Source organism: Anolis sagrei, chromosome X (genome assembly GCF_037176765.1).
Source record: "Anolis sagrei isolate rAnoSag1 chromosome X, rAnoSag1.mat, whole genome shotgun sequence".
In the NCBI taxonomy this organism is placed as follows: domain Eukaryota; kingdom Metazoa; phylum Chordata; class Lepidosauria; order Squamata; family Dactyloidae; genus Anolis; species Anolis sagrei.
Genome location: NC_090034.1, coordinates 98,379,719 through 98,402,123, shown reverse-complemented (window position 1 = coordinate 98,402,123; position 22,405 = coordinate 98,379,719). Strand labels below are relative to the sequence as shown.

At 43.2% G+C, this 22,405-nt stretch overlaps 1 protein-coding gene across 1 annotated transcript; it reads left to right on the top strand.

Annotated features, from left to right (window-relative positions):
• Positions 1 to 18,308, top strand: LOC132780057 (transcription factor RelB). Its single transcript, XM_067460932.1, has 10 exons — positions 1 to 6; positions 1,750 to 2,279; positions 4,592 to 4,749; positions 5,660 to 5,751; positions 7,993 to 8,124; positions 11,439 to 11,543; positions 13,331 to 13,546; positions 13,904 to 13,972; positions 14,093 to 14,170; positions 15,376 to 18,308. The coding sequence occupies exons 2-10, from the start codon at positions 1,878 to 1,880 to the stop codon at positions 15,741 to 15,743; spliced, it is 1,620 nt and encodes a 539-aa protein (XP_067317033.1). The 5' UTR covers positions 1 to 6; positions 1,750 to 1,877; the 3' UTR covers positions 15,744 to 18,308.
• The last annotated feature ends 4,097 nt before the right edge of the window (positions 18,309 to 22,405 follow it).

The following is a 22,405-nucleotide window of genomic DNA, read 5'->3' as shown; positions in this document are numbered from 1 at the left end:
AACTAGGTAAGCATTCTGGGTCTCGGGGTGTGTTGTCAGTATCAGGTAAGGAGAAATGCTTGACATTGGAGAGAGCTGTATAGTTTCATTCACATATAACAAAGAAGGCCTTGGTTTGCTACTAGGATTGAGGGTGCATCTACACTGTAGAGTTAATGCAGTCTGACACCACTTTAACCCCAAGGCTCATGGCAATGGGAAGTTGAAGTGGTGTCAAACTGCATTAATTTAGATGCACCCTAAATCCCATTAGCAAACCAAGGCCTCATCAGTTATGGGTTTGTACCTTGACGAGGCACCAGCACTCTTTGGCAGACCTTGTAAAACTACGACTCCCAGGATTCCATAGCATTGAGCCATGGCAGTTAAAGAGATGTCAAACTGCCTTTATTCTACAGTGCAGATGCACTCTCTCAAGGCTTCATGTGACAAAAGCCATATACAAAGTCACTCAATCCAGCAGATGTGGAATAAAGGAAGATGGGGAAGTTCTACCTATGCAAATCAGCTTTAGAAATGACTCTCCGTTGTTTGCGAAAAGGATTGTAAAAATTAAAGAAGTGGCATACAGGTTTTTCCAGGTTTTGGCCTTAGATAGGTGCCTAATAAGAGAGTTAAGCCGAACTCTGTGGCCATTCTTTGGTTATAATAATAATAACAAATACAGTATTTGTGTCCAATATTTCTGGGCCTTTTTGGCCCTACCACATGTGATAAAATGCCTCGACATTGTGTTTAAATTGGCAACATTTTTACCAGAGCTGCCTTTGTACATCTTACAGAGACTCTCTGGTGCCAAACACCACGTGGACATCATCTTATAAACGTTTGCTTTCAGGTCATCACTCCAAGTAAACTTTAGATTTCCAGCAGAAGTTTTGCGGAGTTGTGCTAGAGCAGTGTTTCTCAACCTGGGGGTCGGGACCCCTGAGGGGGTTGCGAGGGGGTGTTAGAGGGGTCGCCAAAGATAATCAGAAAACACAGTATTTTCTGTTGGTCATGGGGATTCCATGTGGGAAGTTTGACCCAACTCTATCATTGGTGGAGTTCAGAATGTTCTTTGATTGTAGTGAATTATAAATCACAACAACTACAACTCCCAAATGTCAAGGTCTATTTTCCCCAGACTCCACCAGTGTATACATTTGGACATATTGAGTATTTGTGCCAAGTTTGGTCCAGATCCATCATTGCTTGAGTCCACGGTGCTCTCTGAATATAGGTGAACTACAACTCCCAAACTCAAGGTCAATGCCCACCAAACCCTTCCAGTGTTTTCTGTTGGCATGGGAGTTCTGTGTGCCCAATTTGATTCAATTCCATCGCCGGTGGAGTTCAAAATGCTCTTTGATTATAGGCAAACTATAAATCCCAGCAACTACAACTCCCAAATGACAAACTCTACCTCACTGGTATTCATATTTGGACATATTGAGTATTTGTGCCAAATTTGTTCCAGTGAATGAAAATGCATCCTGCATATCAGATATTTACATTATGATTTATAGCAGTAGTAAAATGACTGTTATGAAGTAGCAACGAAAACAATGTTATGGTTGGGAGTCACCACGACATGAGGAACTGTATTAAGGGTTCACGGCATTAGGAAGGTTGAGAACCACTGTGCTAGAGAATCTAGAGATTTCCAGAGAGAATATATTAATCAAATCGGTAAACAGGCAAAATCCACAAAGGGAGACACCCGAAGCATTGGCTAAAAACTCACCTATCTTTTTCTTCCCCATCCAGACATTATTGATGAACTGATCAAGGAAGATGGCTTCGAGGTTGGCTCTGTGCCGCGTCCCACCAGGGTCTCATGTACTGAACCGGCCAGACTCATCTCCCGATGCCCCAGCTCGGTTTCACCAACTACGATGCAGGAACTGCCGGGACCTGCAGGGATGAGCCTCTTACGCTTGGACTCTTTTGGCACTCCTTCCCCGGCCCCTTCTTGCTTTCCACCTGATCGTTCAGCGTCCCAGCTTTCCCAGAACCTTACCAACTTGACGTTGAGGCCAGAGATGAACTCATCCCTATTTTTGGGGCGCAGCAGCAGGGTATTAGATGGTTGTTGGTCTCCTCCTGCTTCTTCTAGGCTTCCCACGAAGCCCCAAAAGCAGCTGGAGGAAAACTATTCAGAGCCGCTCAAACTTGTGATCACGGAGCAGCCCAAGCAGAGAGGGATGCGCTTCCGATACCAGTGTGAAGGCAGGTCGGCGGGAAGCATCTTGGGTGAAGCTAGCACGGAAACCAACAAAACTCTGCCCACCATTGAGGTGAGTGTGGACTCTCCTTTAGAATGGGAGCATATGACCTCCCTATCATTGGAATGGTTTCATTTATTTTTTATAGGAAACCGCTGCCACTGTTATGACTAACATTTCAATAACTTTAACGCATAGGTTCTTTTTATTGCAATTTTCCAGAAAGAGAAAGGGTATCAGAACGTTTACAGAACTCTATTTAGGCGTACAGATTCTATGTAACTACATTGAATTCACAAACAACAACAGTTACATTGACTACCAAATAAACAAGGGGGGGGGGTTACATTTTCACTCAGCATTCACACACATATAAACAATCATCCATTCTCAGGCATCCCAATACTTATTTATTTATTTATTTATTTACAACATTTATATTCCGCCCTTCTCACCCCGAAGGGTACGCAGAGCGGCTTACAAGATATATATACATATAATATATTATATTATTAGCATAGTACAATATCAGTATTATATATTACTATATTGTACTATACCATTATATTGTAATATTATTAGTAACATTACATGTAATATAAAATATATAATTATAATATATTATTAGTAGTAGTATTATATTGTGTTACATTGTAATATTATACATATTATAGGTATATACAATATATGATATTATGTTACCGTACACTTTCTCCCTCCTTAGAGAAGAACACCTTTTATTTATTTATTTATTTACGACATTTATATGTCGCCCTTCTCACCCCGAAGGGGACTTACAAGGTATATGTATATATAATATATGATTAGCATAGTACAATATTAGTATTATATATTACTACATTGTACTATACCATTATATTGTAATATTATTAGAAATATTACATGTAATATAAAATATATAATTATAATATTATATTATTAGTAGTAGTGTTATATTGTATTACATTCTAATATTATACATATTATATGTATATACGGAGCCCCCGGTGGCGCAGTGGTTTAAAGCACTGAGCAGCTGAGCTTGTTAATCGAAAGGTCGCAGGTTCGATTCCAGGGAGCGACGTGAGCTTCCGCTGTCAGCCCTAGCTTCTGCCAACCTAGCAGTTCGAAAACATGCAAATGTGAGTAGATCAATAGGTACCGCTCCGGCAGGAAGGTAACGGCGCTCCATGCAGTCATGCCGGCCACATGACCTTGGAGGTGTCTACGGACAACGCTGGCTCTTCGGCTTAGAAATGGAGATGAGCACCACACCCCAGAGTCAGACATGACTGGACTTAATGTCAGGGGACTACCTTTACCTATATGTATATACAATATATTATATTATATTATATTATATTACCGTACACTTTCTCCCTCCTTGGAGAAGAATACTTGTTAGGCCAGACCCTGCTTCCCTGCAGCCTGCCAACACACAGTTCCAAAACTTCCATAACGCCAAAATGCCGAAATGCATCCTCTTTCGATAAGAACAATGCCAAGGATCAGATCTCTGTTTTTCATACAGCAGAACCTGGCTCCCTGCATAAAATGCAAAGCTCCAAAATCTCACACCTTCGTCTTCCCTTGAGAAAAAGAGGCAAAGTGTCCAGAATACTGCTTTCCATTGCAGATCTGACACTCCAAGGTACACTATCTCTCTCCTTCCCAAGGAGCAGAGCATAGCGGATGAACAGTGCCATTGTCTGTCATAATTTTTGGATTGTAATAAGGTCTCTTATATAGTAATATTTCCCTGATGTTGTCCCAAAGTTGTAAATAAATGAAAGACGGTTTGCTGTAAGTTTTTCAGGCTGTATGGCCATGTTCTAGAAGTATTCTCTCCTGACGTTTTGCCTGCATCTATGGCAGGCATCCTCAGAGGTTGTGAGATCTCAGACCTCACAACCTCCCAGGATGCCTGCCATAGATGCAGGTGAAATGTCAGGAGAGAATGCTTCTGGAACATGGCCATACAGCACGAAAAACTTCCAGCGACCCAGTGATTCCGGCCATGAAAGCCTTCGACAATAAAATGAAAGATGTTTTTCCATCTCAAATTCCTGGCAGATGTTGATCTTTCGTAATTAGTGTTGATAAACACAAGGCTTGTGTTTTTTGGCAAGGTAATTTAGCCCAAAAAGGTGAGCATTAGATTCAAGTGAATACAGTATTTCTTCATTACATTTTTATTTCTATAAATGTATCTGGGACTGCATAAAAATTCCTCAACTAAAAAGGAGTCAAGAGGAAAAAGTTTAAGGAGTTCTGTGTTAGTCTGACTCTGTGCTGTGCTTCTGCCAGAAGTTGACCTAGAGTCATGTTAGAGGCTTTCGCTTGTGAAATACTGGCAGGTGTGCAACATCTTTTTGTTCCTCCAGCTTCAGAACTACTCGGGGATCTCAGAAGTGAAAGTGACGGCCTGCTTGGTGTGGAAGGACTGGCCTTACCGAATCCACCCCCACAGCTTAGTTGGGAAAGACTGTCACAACGGCCTCTGCGAAGTGACACTGAAGCCTCGCATCAACCCCAAGCACAGGTAATGCTTTGCTTTCCTTGAACCTTCACCAAGGGCTTATGACTTTGATTGGGTAGAAGTTCAAGTCATTTATGTCATTTCTATCACATGGCAACCTTGTCTTAGGACTTTCTGGGGCTGTGAGTGTGTCACTTGTCTAAGGTCACCCAGTGGGTTTCCATGTCATGTTTAGCTTGCAGAAGAGAAGGTTGAGAGGAGACATGATATCCACGTTTAAATATCTGAAAGGACGTCGTAAGGAAGAGGAAGCAGGCTATGAACCCCTATGAACCATCTCTGATATTGAGGGTACTGTTGGAGTTCGGCCTGTGATTATGTTTCAAGATCAAGGTGTTTTGGAAGTGGGAAATTATGTCAATGAGGTTCAGGATGGCAATGGTTTGGTCAATGACACTGATGCAGAGAATGACATAGAGACACCTGTTCAAAGTGTAGTTTCCCATGAGAATGTTCCTACAGGGTATAGGGATGATGGTTTACTCCTTGAATTGCTCCCAGAGAGTTCCCAGGATTTGGGGCTTGAAAATAACTTGGCACCTGCAGGAACTAGTGAGCATATAGGCGGCCAGTGGAAATTGGTCAAAACAGACAGCTCGACCAAGGCCTTCGGCGTTCTGCCAGGCTTCGTCAGATAAGGATGAGAGGCATTCAGGGAAAACGAAACCAATTTCTGAGTACTTGGAATGGCTTAATGTGAGGATATAAAGTTCCAAGCATGGGAAATATAGTCAGATGAAGCATCATTTAGAATCCTGTTAAGTTCTTGCTCTTGTCTCATTTAAGCTTTGCTTGGAAGATTCATGTTTAACCTTCACAGTTAGATGGATAAATGATCTGTTGTGATATAATCCAACTATTTTCTTTTGTGGTCCTCCCTGAAACTTTTAACAATCCTCTGATTTATTATTAGTTTCAACAACCTTGGGATCCAGTGTGTGAAGAAGAAGGACATTGAAGAATCTATAGAGAAAAAGCTGCAGCTTGGAATTGATCCATTCAAAGGTGAGTGGCAAGAGGAATTAAGAGGATTCTTAAGGACTTTATCAAACCAATCTGTTGTCTCATGACAATCACAGAAAAATATAATGGGTTGCTGTGCGTTTTCTGGACTGTATGGCCATGTTCCAGAAGCATTCCCTCCTGACGTTTCACCCACATCTATGACAGGCATCCTCAGAGGTTGTGAGGTCTGTTGAAAACTAGGCAAGTAGGGTTTATATATCTGTGAAATAATGTCCAGGATGGGAGAAAAAACTCTTATCTGCTGGAGGCAAGTGTGGATGTTGCAATTGGCCACCTTGATTAGCATAAGAATGGCCTTGCAGCTTCAAAGCCTGGCTGCTTCCTGCCTGGGAGGTGTTTTCAGGCCCTGATTGTTTCCTGTCTTGAATTCTCCTATTTTCTGAGTGTTGCTATTTATTTAAGAATGATGTCCATGTTGTGCACTTTTGTATTCCTAGAACAGTGGTTCCCAACCGCTTTGTATAGACAATACATAGACAGAAAGAACAGAAGGAGGTGCCATGGAAGGTTGGGCTTGAGTCCAGGGGGTGCTGTTGCTCTTTCCTCTATGATGAAGAGCCGTCCGGACTTCCTCCTTCCTTTGTTGCCCGGCATTTTCTCATCTTCTTTTTTTATGGTGTGGTAAAACACCTCCTCCACTATTTAGCGGTACCTAATTTCTCTAATAACAGCTAAAGCTGTTTTCGAATTGCTTAGGTAAGCAATGAGCTAGGCTGACAGTCGGCAGCCCATGCCAACTCGGGGCTTCGAACTTGCAACCTTTTGGTTGATAGATCTTATAATTTATTGTCTAAGGCTTTCATGGCTGGAATCACTGGGTTGTTGTAGATTTTTTCAGGCTATATGGCCATGTTCTAGAAGCATTATCTCCTGATGTTTCGCCTGCATTTATGGCAAGCATCCTCAGAGGTAGTGAGATTCCAACAGACCTCACTATCTCTGAGGATGCTTGCCATAGATGCAGGCAAAACGTCAGGAGAAAATGCTTCTAGAACATGGCCATATAGCCCGAAAAAACCTACAACAACCCGATCTTATAATTGCTGATGATTTACCAGCTGTGCTAAACCTCCGATCAAGTGTTGTAAGACATTACGGGAATTATGACTAAGCAAGCAACAAGAACGGACAAACAAAAGGTGATTAGAAATAGATGGAAGGTCTACTTTAACTGGATGAAAAATGGAGGAGCCAACAATCACATCAAAGGAAAAAAAATACAAAGACTTTACCAGTGGCTGAATCTGCAAGATTAGTGTGGTTTGAGGAGGGAGGGAGGGAAAAAAAATAATTTACATCAGTGTAAATTAGCATAATTTCATTAATATTTGTCAAATTACTCAGGGTTTATGCTTCTAACACTTGAAATGTGGTTTGCTGATTTGTGTTTGTAGCATAATAAAATAAGTAAAAAAACAAAAGACCAAATCGGACTTTGGTCAACTTTAGATTTGGTTTGTTTATTTGGGGTGCTGATTCAGAAATTTGCACTCAGCTCTAGTTTCTGATACAGAACATATGCCATCCAGTAGTCGCCATCTGCTCGCCCACAGAAAACCATATTTAATAAGCCTCAGCCCTATAAGAGGGTTTCATAGAATCATAGAATCAAAGAGTTGGAAGAGACCTCATGGGCCATCCAGTCCAACCCCATTCTGCCAAGAAGCAGGAATATTGCATTCAAATCACCCCTGACAGATGGCCATCCAGCCTCTGTTTAAAATCTTCCAAAGAAGGAGCCTCCACCACACTCCGGGGCAGAGAGTTCCACTGCTGAATGGCTCTCACAGAGAAACCAGTCCCCCTCATTGCAACAATGCAGTAATGGCGAGGCTGCGGACAATATTATAGTTACTGCGGACCACTGATGGTCCATGGACCACAGGTTTGGAACCACTAGTCTAGAACAAACCATACGGGAAGCAGTCAGAAACAAACCAACCAAAAGAGTGCAAGACCCATGCTTAAAAGGTTAAATGTTACTTTTGGAGTCTTCCATGAATGCATTTTTTGTGGGGCAATCTTCTGACTTTTTTTTACTCAGGGTTTTTCCATAAACATGACCTTATTCCACCTCCACGATAATTAAAAGAGAAGTGATTTGTGTAGCTTAGGTAAGGATGTGGATGAGGAGGGTGAGGACCTGGTTCTTTTCTGTGCAGCAAAAGCTTTTTCATTTGCTTTCTGCCCTTTACTTCCATCTTCTTTTCCACTCGACAGCTGGCTCATTAAAAAACCACCAGGAGGTTGACATGAACGTGGTCAGGATTTGCTTTCTGGCTTCCTACCAGGACTGCACAGGGAAGACGCGGCACCTCAACCCTGTTCTTTCCGAACCCATCTTTGACAAGAGTAGGTAATGGGGAAATCTGGAAGGGAGGGAAGAGGTATTTCTGACAAGGAAATCCTAGATTGTGATTGTGTTTATTGTAGTTTTATATCATTATGCATTCACATGTTTTATGTAATTATGATGTTGTTGTTTATTGTCTGTGTTTTCGGTTTGCGGTTTCCGTTTTATGCTGCTGTAATTTGTTGTTTGGGCTTGGCCTCATGTAAGCCGCCCCGAGTCCCCATCGGGGAGATGGTGGCGGGGTATAAATAAAGAATATCATCATCATCATCATCATCATCATCATCGTCATCGTCATCATCGTCATCATCATCATCATTAGATAAAGGAAGGGCACTGGAGCAAAACCTGAAAAGACCAGTGATAGCATGTTGAAAATTGTGCCTCTGTAGTGCTTCCCGGTGGCACAGTGGGTTAAACTGCTGAGTTGCTGAACTTGCTGGCCGAAAGGTCGGCAGTTCTAATCTGGGCAGCAAGGTGAGCTCCCACTGTTAAGCCCAGTTCCTGCCAACCTAGCAGTTCAAAAACATGCAAATGTGAGTAGATCAAGAGGTACCGCTTCTACAGGCAGGTAATGGCACTCCATGCAGTCATGCTAGCCACATGACCTTGGAGGCGTCTATAAACAACGCCGGCTCTTCGACTTAGAAATGGATATGACCCCCCCCCCCCGAGTTGAACATGACTAGACTTAATGTCAGGGGAAACCTTTACCTTTTTGGGGTTGAGACTCTAATTTTTACTACTCACTACAAAAATACAGTATTATATAGTATGTTACTGCTTTAGCTGCCATGACTGCATTCTGTGGAATCTTGGGGTTTATAGTTTGGTGGTAATTAGAATTGGGGTGCATCTACACTGTAGAATTAATGTAGTTTGACACCACTTCTACTGCTATGGCTCAATGCTATGTAGTCATGCATGTTGTCATTTTGCAGAACCTTTAGTTTCCTTTGCCATTGAACAATGGTTAAAGTGGTATTAAACTGCATTAATTCTACAGTGTAGATCAGTGATTCTCAAACTGTGGGTCCACAGATGTTCTGGCTTTCAACTCCCAGAAATCCTATCAACTGGTAAATTGGCTGGGATTTCTGGGAGTTGTAGGCCAAAACACCTGGAGACCCACAGGTTGAGAACCACTGCTGTAGATGCATCCTTGGACTCAGAGAGATGAGGATTTATTTATTTACAGTATTTATATTCCACCCTTCTCACCCCGCAAGGGACTCAGGGCAGATTACAATGTACATATACATGGCAAACATTCAATGCCATAGACCAGGGGTCCTCAAACTAAGGCCCGGAGGCCAGATGCGGCCCTCCAAGGTCATTTATCCCGGCCCTCGCTCTGGGTCAACCTAAGTCTGAAACTACTTGAAAGCACACAACAACAACAATCTTATCTCATCGGCCAAAAGCAGGCCCACTCATCCCACTGAAATACTAATAAGTTTATATTTGTTAAAATTGTTCTTAATTTTAATTATGGTATTGTTTTTAAGTGTTTTTTTCCACTACAAATAAGATATGTGCAGTGTGCATAGGAATTTATTTATTTATTTATTAGTACACTTGTATACCGCTAATATCTCAGCCATGTTTTTATATATCTCAGCCATGTATATTCATCCATGTTTTTTTCAAATTATAATCCGGCCCTCCAACAATTTTGGGAACTATGACCTGGCCCTCTGTTTAAAAAGTTTGAGGACCCCTGCCATAGACACACAACATATATAGACAGACACCAGGGGAGCTGTCGCTTCACCATCCATTTGTGACACTGATGAAGTACTTCTTCATTCTTTGCATACTTCCTGGAGATTTTTATGATCTCGTAAATCAGTTAAATTAGCCTCCCCACATAAGTGGTACCTAAATTTCCTACTTGACAGATGCAACTGTCTTTTGGGCTGCAAAGGTCGACAACAAGCGACACAATTTTCGTCAGAAGCTCATTCCAACCCTGGCTGCCTTCGAACTCATGACCTTTCAGTCAGTAGTGATCTTAATGCAGCTGACTCCCAGCCAGCTGCACCACAGTCCCGATTTGAATCCCTCCTCACCTTGGAAGCCCATTGGGTGATTTTGGGCAAGTTGCATTATTTTGGCTTCACAGGAAGGCATGGCAAGCTCCCTCTGACAAACCCTTGTGAAGAAAACCCCATAACAGGGTCACCTATGGGTCACCATAACTTGGAAATGCCTTGAAGGTGCACAACAACAAGGTGCTAGTCAGATCAGGAGTGGGCATACTTTTTTGCCTTGGGGAGACATTGATGGGCCCAGGAAAGGGAGGAAACAGGAGGGGGTGGGGCAGGGCCTGGGTCATCCTCAGGTTGTCCTGGAATAAGGACAAGGATGCTCACCCCATTCTTATGCTGGGAGGAAAACAAGACATGCAGCTATTGCCGTGATCCTCCTCCCTTGATCTTCAGGCTTTCCTCTCAGCATTTTTCCAGGAGGAGGGCGAGACAGACAATGTCTGAGAGCACTCTGGTGGGCTCTCAACCAGTGTTTGCCTTCCTCAAGCTAACCTGGCATAAATGCAACAACAACAACAAAAAATTATTTATATACCGCTCTATCTCCCCGAGGGGAATCAGAGTGGTTGCCAAGTAACATCATCAATACATACAGAGTAAGCAACATAAATATAAAATTAACAAAGCAATATAAGCATAAAAAATCACAATAGCACATATATATTTAAAATAAATACAGGGCCGCTTGCACAATCCTTATGTCAGGAGGAGAGCACGACATGCGACGATCGCCCCAATCCTCCTTCCCAATCCTCCTCCTTTCGATCTTCAGGCTGTCCTCTCAGCATTGTGCCGGGATTAGAGTGAGACAGGTGACGTCTGAGAGCACTCCGGAGGTCTCTCACCCATTGCGTGCTTTCCTCAAACTGTCCTCCCAGCATAAGTACAAGGCCACACGTACCATCCTTATGCCAGGAGGAGGACGATACACACGGTGGCTGAGAGCGCTTCAGAGGGCTCTCAGCTGCTGCATGCATGCCTCCCTCCTCTGCTCTTTCTGCATAAGGATGCAGCGGGCATCCTTCTGCCAAGAAGATAGGGAAACTGAGGAAGGCCTGAAGTAGGCACCCAGGGAGCCACATCTGGCCCCTGGGCCTTAGTTTGTCCATACCTGTGCTAGATCATTCTTGTATAATTTTTTGTATTTTGATTCTATTTTAACAGTCGTGGGATTCTGGGTTTTGTCGTTTAGTGAGGCGGAAGTGCTCTGTTTAAGAATACAAAGGAAGGTAGATTCTAACATTGGGGTTTGGTGTCCACAGAATCCACAAATACTTCAGAGCTGAAAATCTACCGGATGAATAAAGAGTATGGAGCCTGCAGTGGTGGAGAGGAGTTCTATTTGTTGTGTGATAAGGTTCAGAAAGGTAAGCACTGGTTTTGATCTCATTGGATGTGTTGCAATAGCGGATTCCCAGATTACTTTAGTGTTTACACCTTATTTTATTTTTCTGGTTAAATAATAGTAATAATAATAATAATAATAATAATAATAATAATAATCTTTATTTATACCCTGCCACCATCTCCCCAAAGGGGACTCAGGGCAGCTTACATGAGGCCAAGCCCAAACAGCGAATTACAATAGAATAAAAACCAAAACACAAGCAACAACACAGTAAAATACATAAAACATATGAATACAATAAGCAATAAACAATATACAAATACAATATCCACAATCACAATGACAATGAGCACGCCGCATGTACAAGATAAAATGCTAAAACTCAGGGTGAGATAAAAGAGGAGCAGATTTGCGAGGGAGAGCTCATAAAGAAACTGGGTTGTAAAAACAGGCCTTCGTACAAGGGTGAAGTATTCTCTAGGGACAATAACATTGAAGGGAGCAATAGAGTAAAGTTGTGTGGCTACTCTCCTAAGGTGCAACAGAAAATCCAGGTTTTAATGTTCTTTTTAAAGGTTTCTAAGGTGGGGGCTCTCCTAATCTCTCCGGGCAATGAGTTCCAGAGTTGAGGGCGGACGGGGGCGGACACAGAGGAGATTTAATATTTAATATTTAATTTAGTATTTAGTGTTTATTTTACTTACCGTATATACTCGAGTATAAGCCGACCCAAATATAAACTGAGACACCAAATTGTACCACTAAAACTGGGAAAACAGATTGACTTGAGTATAAGCCGAGGGTGAGAAATGCAGCAGCTACGTGTAAATTTTAAAATAAAAATAGATACCAATAGGATTACACTAATTGAGGCATCCGTAGGTTAAATGTTTTTGAATATTTACATAAAACTGTAATTTAAGTTAAGATTGTCCAATTCTGATTAAACCATTATTTTAACCTTCTTCAATGTTAAATGTGTATACTTATTCTTCCAATAATAAAGAGAGTAAAATAATAAATGTAATAATAATAACAATAATAATAATAATAAAGGAAAATAATAAATGTAATAATAATAATAGAGTAAAGTGATAAATGTAATAATAACAATAAATAGAGTAAAACAATAAATGTAATAATAACAATAATAAAGGAAAATAATAAATGTAATAATAATAATAATAATAATAGAGTAAAATGATAAATGTAATAATAACAATAAATAGAGTAAAATAATAAATTTAATAATAACAGTAATAATAACAGACTAAAATAATAAATAACCTTGACTCGAGTATAAACCGAGGGGGATTTTTTGAGCCTAAATAAAGGGCTGAAAAACTAGGCTTATACTCGAGTATATACAGTAAGTGATATTTGTCTTTACTGTTCTAATGTAGCACACATTCTATGTAAAATCATACTACGTATTTTTGGCATTAATATTGAAATCTGAAATCTATACAGAAAGTACTGGCTTCAAGTAACTTCCTGGAATTTCCAGGGCAGTTCTCTGGTCAACTTCTCTCTAGTTCTTCCAGCACAACTCATTGACCAACATGTGATAAAAGTTGACTATTGAGTTGTGCTGGAGGACGTAGAGAGGTCTTTAAGGTAAAAAAAAAAAAACAACAACCTAGTTTTCCAAATTGGGTCTTGCAGGATTCCCGTGCCCCGAATTGCAGTGAATTTGGAAGACTGAGCATAGTACCATTCTGTAAACAAGGCAGAAAAATGCCATCCTCACCCACCGTTCACTCTGTACACTTTCTACACTTTCACTTGTTTGCTTTCTTCACACAGAAGATATTTCCATCATCTTCCGGAAGGATACGTGGGAGGGCAAAGCAGACTTTTCGCAAGCTGATGTCCACCGGCAGATAGCCATCGTCTTTAAGACACCACCGTACCAGCACCTTGACATCACAGAACCAGTGGAGGTGGAAGTGTACTTACGGCGCCTGACGGACAGTGTCTCCAGTGACCCTTTCAGTTTCACCTACCTGCCCAAAGACCAGGGTACGTCAGGAACATTGGAAGCTCAGTCCATGTTTTGGCTATACCAGGGGTTCTCAAAATGTGCTCTGCGGAGCCTTTGGGACTCCATGGGTAATTGTAAGGGGCTTCATGGTATCATGCTGCTTCCTGCCTCCTCTTCTTTCCTCCTCCTGAAAAATTCAGGGAAATTAAAGTTTTGAGCTGCTGGAAATAGCAACAGCAGTGTCCTCTTAGGGCACAGACAATTTCCCCCCACCTTTCTCGCTGCCCAGACTCTTTATCTTGCAGGGATTGAACTCTGTTCTCCAGAGTCATAGTACCACATTGATAGAACAGTAATAGATGTAATGATAATAATATGGCTTTATCTTTCTTCAGATACTTATCGGGTCAACAAAAAAAGGAAGCAAGGCATGCCTGATGTGTTGGAGGAACTCTCTGGCCCAGGTTGGTGTACATCTGAGTGAAAATGCAACCCCCTTGATTTGTGCCACTGGGCACGGATGATATTTTATACAGCCTTCTCCTCATGGTTAGGGATTGACACATTTCTCTTTGCTTCCACAGACCCTCATGGGATCGAAGCTAAGAGGAAGAAGAAGAAGCCAGGGTACATGGACCATTTCAACTTGATGCCATCTGCAGGTCAGTCAGTAACAAAAACCTGTCTTTCCAAGGAGAAGAATGCTGGCCAAGCTGTTGGGTGGAAAGAGGAGGCTATCTCACAACAGCAGATTTGAGTTTGCCATAGTTCCAAGGTTGTTGAAAGGTGCAGATGGGATGCTTGATCCTATGCACCCAAATAACTTGACAGGCTTTTGGAAAAAATGGCAATCATAACCTTTTGAAAAGGAAAAATCATGTCATATCCTTTTGGCAAATGTGAATCTTCATGAACTTCTTGAAACCACTAGTCAAGGAGAGGCATGACCTTGTTAGAAGACAACCCTTTGGACAAGTGATGTTTACAAGCATTCGTTTAATGGCAAACAGATAACTCAGCTGTTAAACTGATAAACCATGTCTTTGAACTGCCACTGCGAAGACATGCCACTGCATAAAAATATATTTGGCTAGCAGAGTTTAAAAATGTTTCTTTGAGGTTGAATCCACAGTTGCAGTTGCCCAAAACATATAGAAACCTCTTAGTTTAAAATATGCATTCAGAGATAAAAAATAAACTTGCTTCCTTTCCTCCTCGGTTCCTTCTTTCCTTAGTTCCTTTCCTCCTTGCTGACGTCTTTCCTTGCTTCCTTTCAACCTTGCTTCCTTCTTTCCTTGGTTCTTTGTTTCCTTTCCTCCTCAGTTCCTTGTTTCCTTAGTTACTTTCCTCCTTGCTTACTTCTTTCCTTGCTTCCTTTCCACCTTGCTTCCTTTTTTCCTGGGTTCTTTGCTTCCTTTCCTCCTTGGTTCCTTCTTTCCTTGGTTCTTTGCTTCCTTTTCTCCTCGGCTCCTTCTTTCCTTGGCTCTTTGCTTCCTTTCCTCCTTGGTTCCTTCTTTCTTGGTTCTTTGCTTCCTTTCTTCCTTGATTCCTTCTTTCCTTGGTTCTTTGCTTCCTTTCCTCCTCGGCTCCTTCTTTCCTTGGTTCCTTGATTCCTTTTCTCCTTGGTTCCTTCTTTCCTTAGTTCTTTGCTTCATTTCCCCCTTGGTTCATTTCTTGGTTACTTTTTTCCATCCTTGCCCTATTCCCCTTCCTTTTTCCCCCGATCTCTTTCCATTTTGTGGGATAGATATTCAAATTTTCTCCAGGGGAACCAAGGAAGGGTTACCAAGCAGTGAAACCTTTCTCATGTTGTATGTAGGGTTTCACAGAACCCAGAGTCATAGCAGTTTCTTTTCTTTGGTTCCAGCTGGCTTCCCATCGGGTTCAGAAGACCAGAATTTCCTGATCAGCTTGGATCACATCTCTGTGCCAGACATGCTAGAGGACTTCAGATTGCCTCCTGACTTCCCTTCCATCGTTGGTCCAAGCCTGAGTGATGTTCTGCTACCATCTCCCATGGACTTCCCTGATATGTCAGAACAGGAGTTCTTGCTGGATGCATATTCCGTCCATTCGGGTGTCTCTGTCCCCTTGACTTTGCCTGGGGATTGTGATACAGAGGGCACCGCCAGCCTCGTGGGCAGCAGCATGTTTCCAAGCCAGTACAAAGAGGCCGAGGCACAGCTGGAAATGGAGACCAACCTCAAGGCGGCAGACAGTGCTGGAACTTTATGAAGGAACTATGCATCTCTCTCAGAGTTGAAGCATGCCTGTGAAACCCCCTGATCAATGGGGATATCCTCCCTGCTGAAATACAGGAAATGTTTCCTTCTGGGAAAGGGAAATAGGAAATGAATGGAAGGAAAAATTGCACTAATAGTTCATAGTAGACGAGACAGTAGTCTCAGGACATGGCCCATAACACCCAACGGTTGTGTTCCCTCACTTATCGCGGGTGTTCCATTCCAGGACCACCCGTGATAAGTGAAAATCCGTTAAGTAGGGACTGCCTTCTCCCCCCTCCCTCTCTCTCAGTCACTCTGGCTGTTGCTGTTGCTGCTGCTGAAGTCTCAGGAGCGGATAGTCCCGGCAGAGGAGGCTCCTTGTCACTGCCTGGGCCTATGCTGCCTCCGTTGCCTGTCGAAAGCTATGGCCTGCCTTCCTTGAGTGGCTCTTCTTCTTCGCTCCAGGAGAAGGTAGATGCTGCGGCAGGTGCTGCGGCTGCTGCTGCTGCAGAAGTCTCTGAAGCAGAGAGTGTCCTTTTTTGCTCTTCAAAAACAGCCTTAATACAAGATTGAAAGTAAAAGAAAAATGCTTTACTTCAGCAAACACAATGATAAGCAAATGCAACTGAAAAAACAAGAAAGTCTTAATGCAGACACAAATGAAAGTCTATTGCAAAAGTCCCAAAAGAAACAGCAGACAATAGGCAATGATCACGAAGTCCTAAGCAGCAGACACAAAGCAGGTTCAGTCAGCAACAGAGTCGTCGTTAGCAGCAGAAGCTGACTTTTCCTGCTTCTGATTTAAACCCCATGCAGGAGGGGATAGGGAGTCTCCCAATTAGCTCAGCGTTTTTAGCAGCTATTCGAGCTGAACGGCGCCTGTGCTCTGTCTCCTTTCATTTCTCTAAAAATGTAAGCACTTGCAAAGCCCCATCATCTGATTCTTCTTCTCCCTCCAATTCTTCTTCTCCCTCCAAAAGAAAAATGCTTTACTTCAGCAAACACAATGATAAGCAAATGCAATTGAAAAAAACAAGGAAGTCTTAATGCAGACACAAATGAAAGTCTCTGACAAAAGTCCCAAAAGAAACAGCAGACAATGGGCAAAGATCACGAAGTCCTTAGCAGCAGACACAAAGCAGGTTCAGTCAGCAACAGAGTCATTGGAATTGGAGGGAGAAGACTCATTCTTCTCCCTCCAATTCCTGAGCACTTCCCTGCTTCCCTTCCTCCTCTGAAGTTGAGGAATCCCTGGAGAAGGAGGCCCCTCATCACCTTCTCTGCCGCCCGCTGAAGGGAGCCCTCAGAGGGAAGAAGAGCTGCACAAGGAAGGCAGACCATGGCCTTTGGTGGGCGGCGGAGGCGGCATACGTCCAGGCAGCGATGAGGAGCATCTTTCGCTGGGAGTATCCACTCCGGAGACTTCTGCAGCAGCCTTCGTTGAGCAGCTCTCCTTCCCTCCGGCTGCTGCTGCTCCAGAAGTCTCCAGAATGGATAGTCCTGGCGGAAGATGCTCTTCGTCGCCGCCTGGGACTATGCCGCTGTCCACTGAAAGCTGTGGCCCACCTTCCTTGCGCCAGGGTCTTGTTAGCAGGAAGGGAGGTGCAGAGGAGAAGGAGGAGGAAGGTAAAGAGGCTGCCGCCGGCCTGGACTTGCGTGGTCTCCCAGATCTGGATCCAGGCCATGCGGGGATCCATCCACTGTTCCCTTGCTACTACTACTTTATATTTTAAAGTAATATATTTTTTAAAAAACCTGCGAAACAGCGAGTCCGCAAAAAGCGAACCTCGAAGTAGTGAGGAAACACTGTATTTCCTCTGTTTCCAGGCTGGTTATAACTGCTTTGGTTGTTCAATGTTTGCATAATGCAGACAGAATCATAGCGTTGGAGGATAACTCATGAGCTATCTAGTCCAACCCCCTGCCAAGAAGCAGGAAAATCACATTCAAAGCACTCCCGACAGAATGCCATCCAGCCTCTGTTTAAAAGCCTCCAAAGAAGGAGCCTCCACCACACTCCGGGGCAGAGAGTTCCACTGCTGAACAGCTCTTACAGTCAGGAAGTTCTTCCTAATGTTCAGGTGGAATCTCCTTTCTTGTAGTTAGAAGCCATTGTTTTGTGTCCTATTCTCCAGGGCAGCAGAAAGGAAGTTTACTCCCTCCTCCCTATGACTTCCCTTCACATATGGCCATCATGTCTCCTCTCAGCCGTCTCTTCTGCAGGCTAAACATGCCCAGCTCTTTAAGCCGCTCCTCATAGGGATTGTTCTCCAGACTCTTGATCATTTTAGTCGCCCTCCTCTGGACACATTTCAGCTCGTCAACACCTCCCAATGTGTTTGGTTAATATCATGGCAGAAATAGTTGTCTCTTTCCTGCAATGGGATGGTTTAGACCAAACTGCTGTTGAATATTTTGTGTCTTACCCCGAACGCCTTTGCAAGGGGAGCTAATGGGTGGCTCATATGTCCATCACTCTGATACAGCCAAGTGGCCTCTGTATTCCACAATGTTTTTAGCTTATTTTGAATGAAATTATGAAGGCAAAACGTAAATGAAGCTGCTTTGTACTGAGTCTGCCCTTGTGGGTTTTTTTCTGAGTGCTGCTGCTATTCTTTGTCTTAGAAGTTGTCAAAGGAAGGACGCAGGAGCCCTTTAAAGCTACAGAATTATTATTCTAAGATTCCACTTTAATTGTTTCCTCTATGGAGTTATGGGATTTGTAATTTGGTGAACCATCGTCAAAGTTTTGAGGTATATTGGAAACTAGACAAGGGAAGTTTATATATCTGTTGAAGGTTCAGGGTGGGAGAAAGAACTCTTGTCTGCTGGAGGCAAGTGTGAGTGTTGCAATTAATCACCTTGTTTAGCATTGCAAAGCCTTGCTGCTTCAAAGCCTGGCTGATACCTGCCTGGGGGAATCCTTTGTTGGGAAATATTAGCTTGTTGGGAGGTGTTCTTGTCTGGAATTCCCTTTTTTTGAGTGTTGCTCTTTATTAACAATGCTCCATGCAGTCATGCTGGCCACACAACCGTGGAGGTGTCTATGGACAATGCCGGCTCTTCAGCTTAGAAATGGAGATGAGCACCACACCTCAGAGTCAGACATGACTGGCTTTAATGTCAGGGGACAACCTTTACCTTTTTTTAACCTTTATTTACTATCCTGATTTTAGAGTTTTTAAATCTAGCTACCATGCTTTGAAGCTGCAAGGCTGTTAAATGGTAAACAAGGTGGCCAATTACAACATTTACACTTGCCTCAAGAAGGCACGTGTTGTTTCTCCCACCCCAGACACTCTACATATAAACCTCACTTGCTTAATTCCAACAGACCTCACAACTACTGAAGATGCCTGTCATAGATGTGGGCGAAATGTCAGGAGAAAATGCTTCTGGAATATAGCCATACAGCCCAGAAAACTCACAGCAAAACACATAAACATTGTAAAAATACTACAAATCCCTATATTAAAATGTATTTCTACAAAAGCTGTATGCACATTGAAGCATATTTTTATAAAATACATGTTAAAATAAGCAAAATAGAGATTAAACACAAGGCACACATTTAAAATTCATACTTAAAGGCTGCCTGCCGGAAGAGATACCATGCAGTTTGAAACACCTTGAAATGCCATGTCTCAGTGCTATGGAATTGTGGGCATTTGGTCTTCTCTGTTAAAAAAGGCTGGTGCCTCACCAAACTACTAATTAATCGTGTCAGAAGCAAATTGAAAATACAATTATAATGTGTAAAACCCACAAACAAACTTAAAAACTTGGCATTATGCTAAATGTATTTTTATTGTCAAAGCTTTCATGGCCGGAATCACTGGGTTGTTGAAGGTTTTTTCGGGCTATATGGCCATGTTCTAGAGGCATTCTCTCCTGACGTTTCGCCTGCATCTATGGCAAGCATCCTCAGAAGTAGTGAGGTCTGTTGCAACTAGGAAAAAGGGTTTATATATCTGTGGAATGACCAGGGTGGGACAAAGGACCCTTGCCTGTTGGAGCTAGGTGTGAATGTTTCAACTCACCACCTTGATTAGCATTTGATGGCCTGGCAGTGAAACATTCATACCTAGTTCCTGCAGACAAGAGTTCTTTGTCCCATCCTGGTCATCCCACATATATAAATACCCATATACATATCACCACGTTAAAACAGTGGATGTGGCTCTTAATGAGACATGCCGCATTATCACGGGGTGTCTGCACCCTACACCACTGGAGAAATTACACTGTTTAGCTAGTATTGCACCACCTGACCTCCACCGGGAAGGACCAAGGCAGAGACATCTCCAGCCCATCCTCTGTTTGGGTAGCAGCCAGCACGTCAATGACTTAAATCAAGAAATAGTTTTCTAAGACACTCGCTTGAACACCTCAGCAAGTGAGAGTCCAAAAGTGGCAGGCTCAAACCCAGAACCTCAACCAATGGCTGATACCAAGTGAGAGACTCCCCCCTGGGCACACAGAAGACTGGGCGACTTGGAAGGCGCTGAACAGACTGCCCTCTGGCACCACAAGATGCAGAGCCAATCTTAAGAAATGGGGCCACAAAGTGGAATCCTCAACATGCGAGTGTGGAGAAGAGCAAACCACTGACCACCTGCTGCAATGCAACCTGAGCCCTGCCACATGCACAATGGAGGACTCCCTTGCGACAACACCAGAGGCACTCCAAGTGGCCAGATACTGGTCAAAGGACGTTTAATCAACTACCAAACTTGCACACTTTGTGTGTGGTTTTGTTTGTTTGTTTGTTAAAAAATGCAGTTCAACTGTTTGGTTTGCTCCTGGCACGATAAATAAATAAATAAATAAATAAATGATATGGCCAAAGTACACAAAGGAGCCCCTGGTGGCACAGTATGTTAAAGTGCTGAGATGCTGAGCTTGTTCTGCCAACTTAGCAGTTTGAAAACATGCAAATGTGAGTAGATCAATAGGTACCACTCCGGCGGGAAGGGAACGGTGGTCCATGCAGTCATGCTGGCCACATGACCTTGGAGGTGTCTATGGACAATGCCGGCTCTTCGGCTTAGAAATGGAGATGAGCACCAACCCCCAGACATGGACATTACTGGACTTAATGTCAGGGGACAACCTTTACCTTAGAATCAAAGAGTTGGAAGAGACCTCATGGGCCATCCAGTCCAACCCCCTGCCAAGAAGCAGGAATATTGCATTCAAATCACCCCTGACAGATGGTCATCCAGCCTCTGCTTAAAAGCTTCAAAAGAAGGAGTCTCCACCACACTCCGGGGCAGAGAGTTCCACTGCTGAACTGCTCTCACAGTCAGGAAGTTCTTCCTCATGTTCAGATGGAATCTCCTTTCTTGTAGTTTGAAGCCATTGTTCCTTGTCCTAATCTCCAAGGAAGCAGAAAACAAGCTTGCTCCCTCCTCCCTGTGGCTTCCTCTCACATATTTATACATGGCTATCATGTCTCCTCTCATCCTTCTCTTCTTCAGGCTAAACATGCCCAGCTCCTGAAGCTGCTCCTCATAGGGCTTGTTCTCCAGACCCTTGATCATACCTTTTTTGCCGTCGCACGCTGGGCCTGTACATCAGACTGCAGACAGGGCATAAATTCTGTGTGTCCAACGGGACGCCGGGGCTGCCTCAGATTAAAGGCCTTTGCATTTCCTTAAAACACAGAGTCTTTAGATTGCTTGAAGGTTCAACAATGTTCTTTATTAAGGAAAACAAACAGGTACTTTCAAGCTTTCTTAACAGTCTATTGGCTCTTGCAATCTTGTTCACTGGGAACAGGCACTATCTTCATAACTGTAACTAATGGGGAAATCCTTAACTTCTAATCTGGGCAGTCTGTACTTGCCTCTGTAGGTGTGGAACCCCGGTACCAACTGCGTCTGGCTTCCGCGAGCGACCCTTACGAAGCAGAGCTTTGTAGACTTCCAGGGGAAAAGAAGGAGTTCAGGTTTCAGTGATGGCTGGCTGAAGTCCTTCAGCAAAGGAGCTGTAAAGCTGTAAAATCCTCAGCCAAGCTGTGGGGCCTTTTCTCCCTGGCCAAGCTGTAGGCTGTATAACCCCAGCCAAGCCAAGCTGTAGGCTTTATAACCCCGGCCAAACCATAGAAGACGAAGCTTTCTACAGGAGCTCTTGGTTTCATGTCATGTATGGAAAGCTGCTCTGTGTGGACTGACTCAAAAAGGTTCCTATTCCCTCCAAAAACCCAAAAAGGAGGCGGGACCAGGGAACCTAACTATAATTGACAGGTGGCTTGCCCTATGATTGCAGCCAAAAGAAGACACCTATGTGCAGAGTCCCTGAAACTTAGGACTATAAGAAACATTAAATGCAAAGCAAACAAAATTGGAGTTGTACCTGCACACCTTTACCTATACAAAATTTGCCCATGCCTGCATTCATTGCATGGCTCCATAGCAGTGGGGCAAAAAAAAAAAACTAAAAACTGCATGAATTCTACAGTGCAGATGCATTGCACTTCCACTGCTGACCACTAGAGGGGGGTCGTTTCCAACAGAAAAAAAAATATCCGCAGCGTTAGTGGCTAATTGAAAGCTCAAGGAAGGAGGAGGAGGAGGAGGAGGCAGATTGTGATTGGCTGCGGCGTTGGCCGTCACGCGACCCTCCTCAGCGAATGGGAGGCTCTCTCTCGCGCTCTCTGCGTGCGTCGTT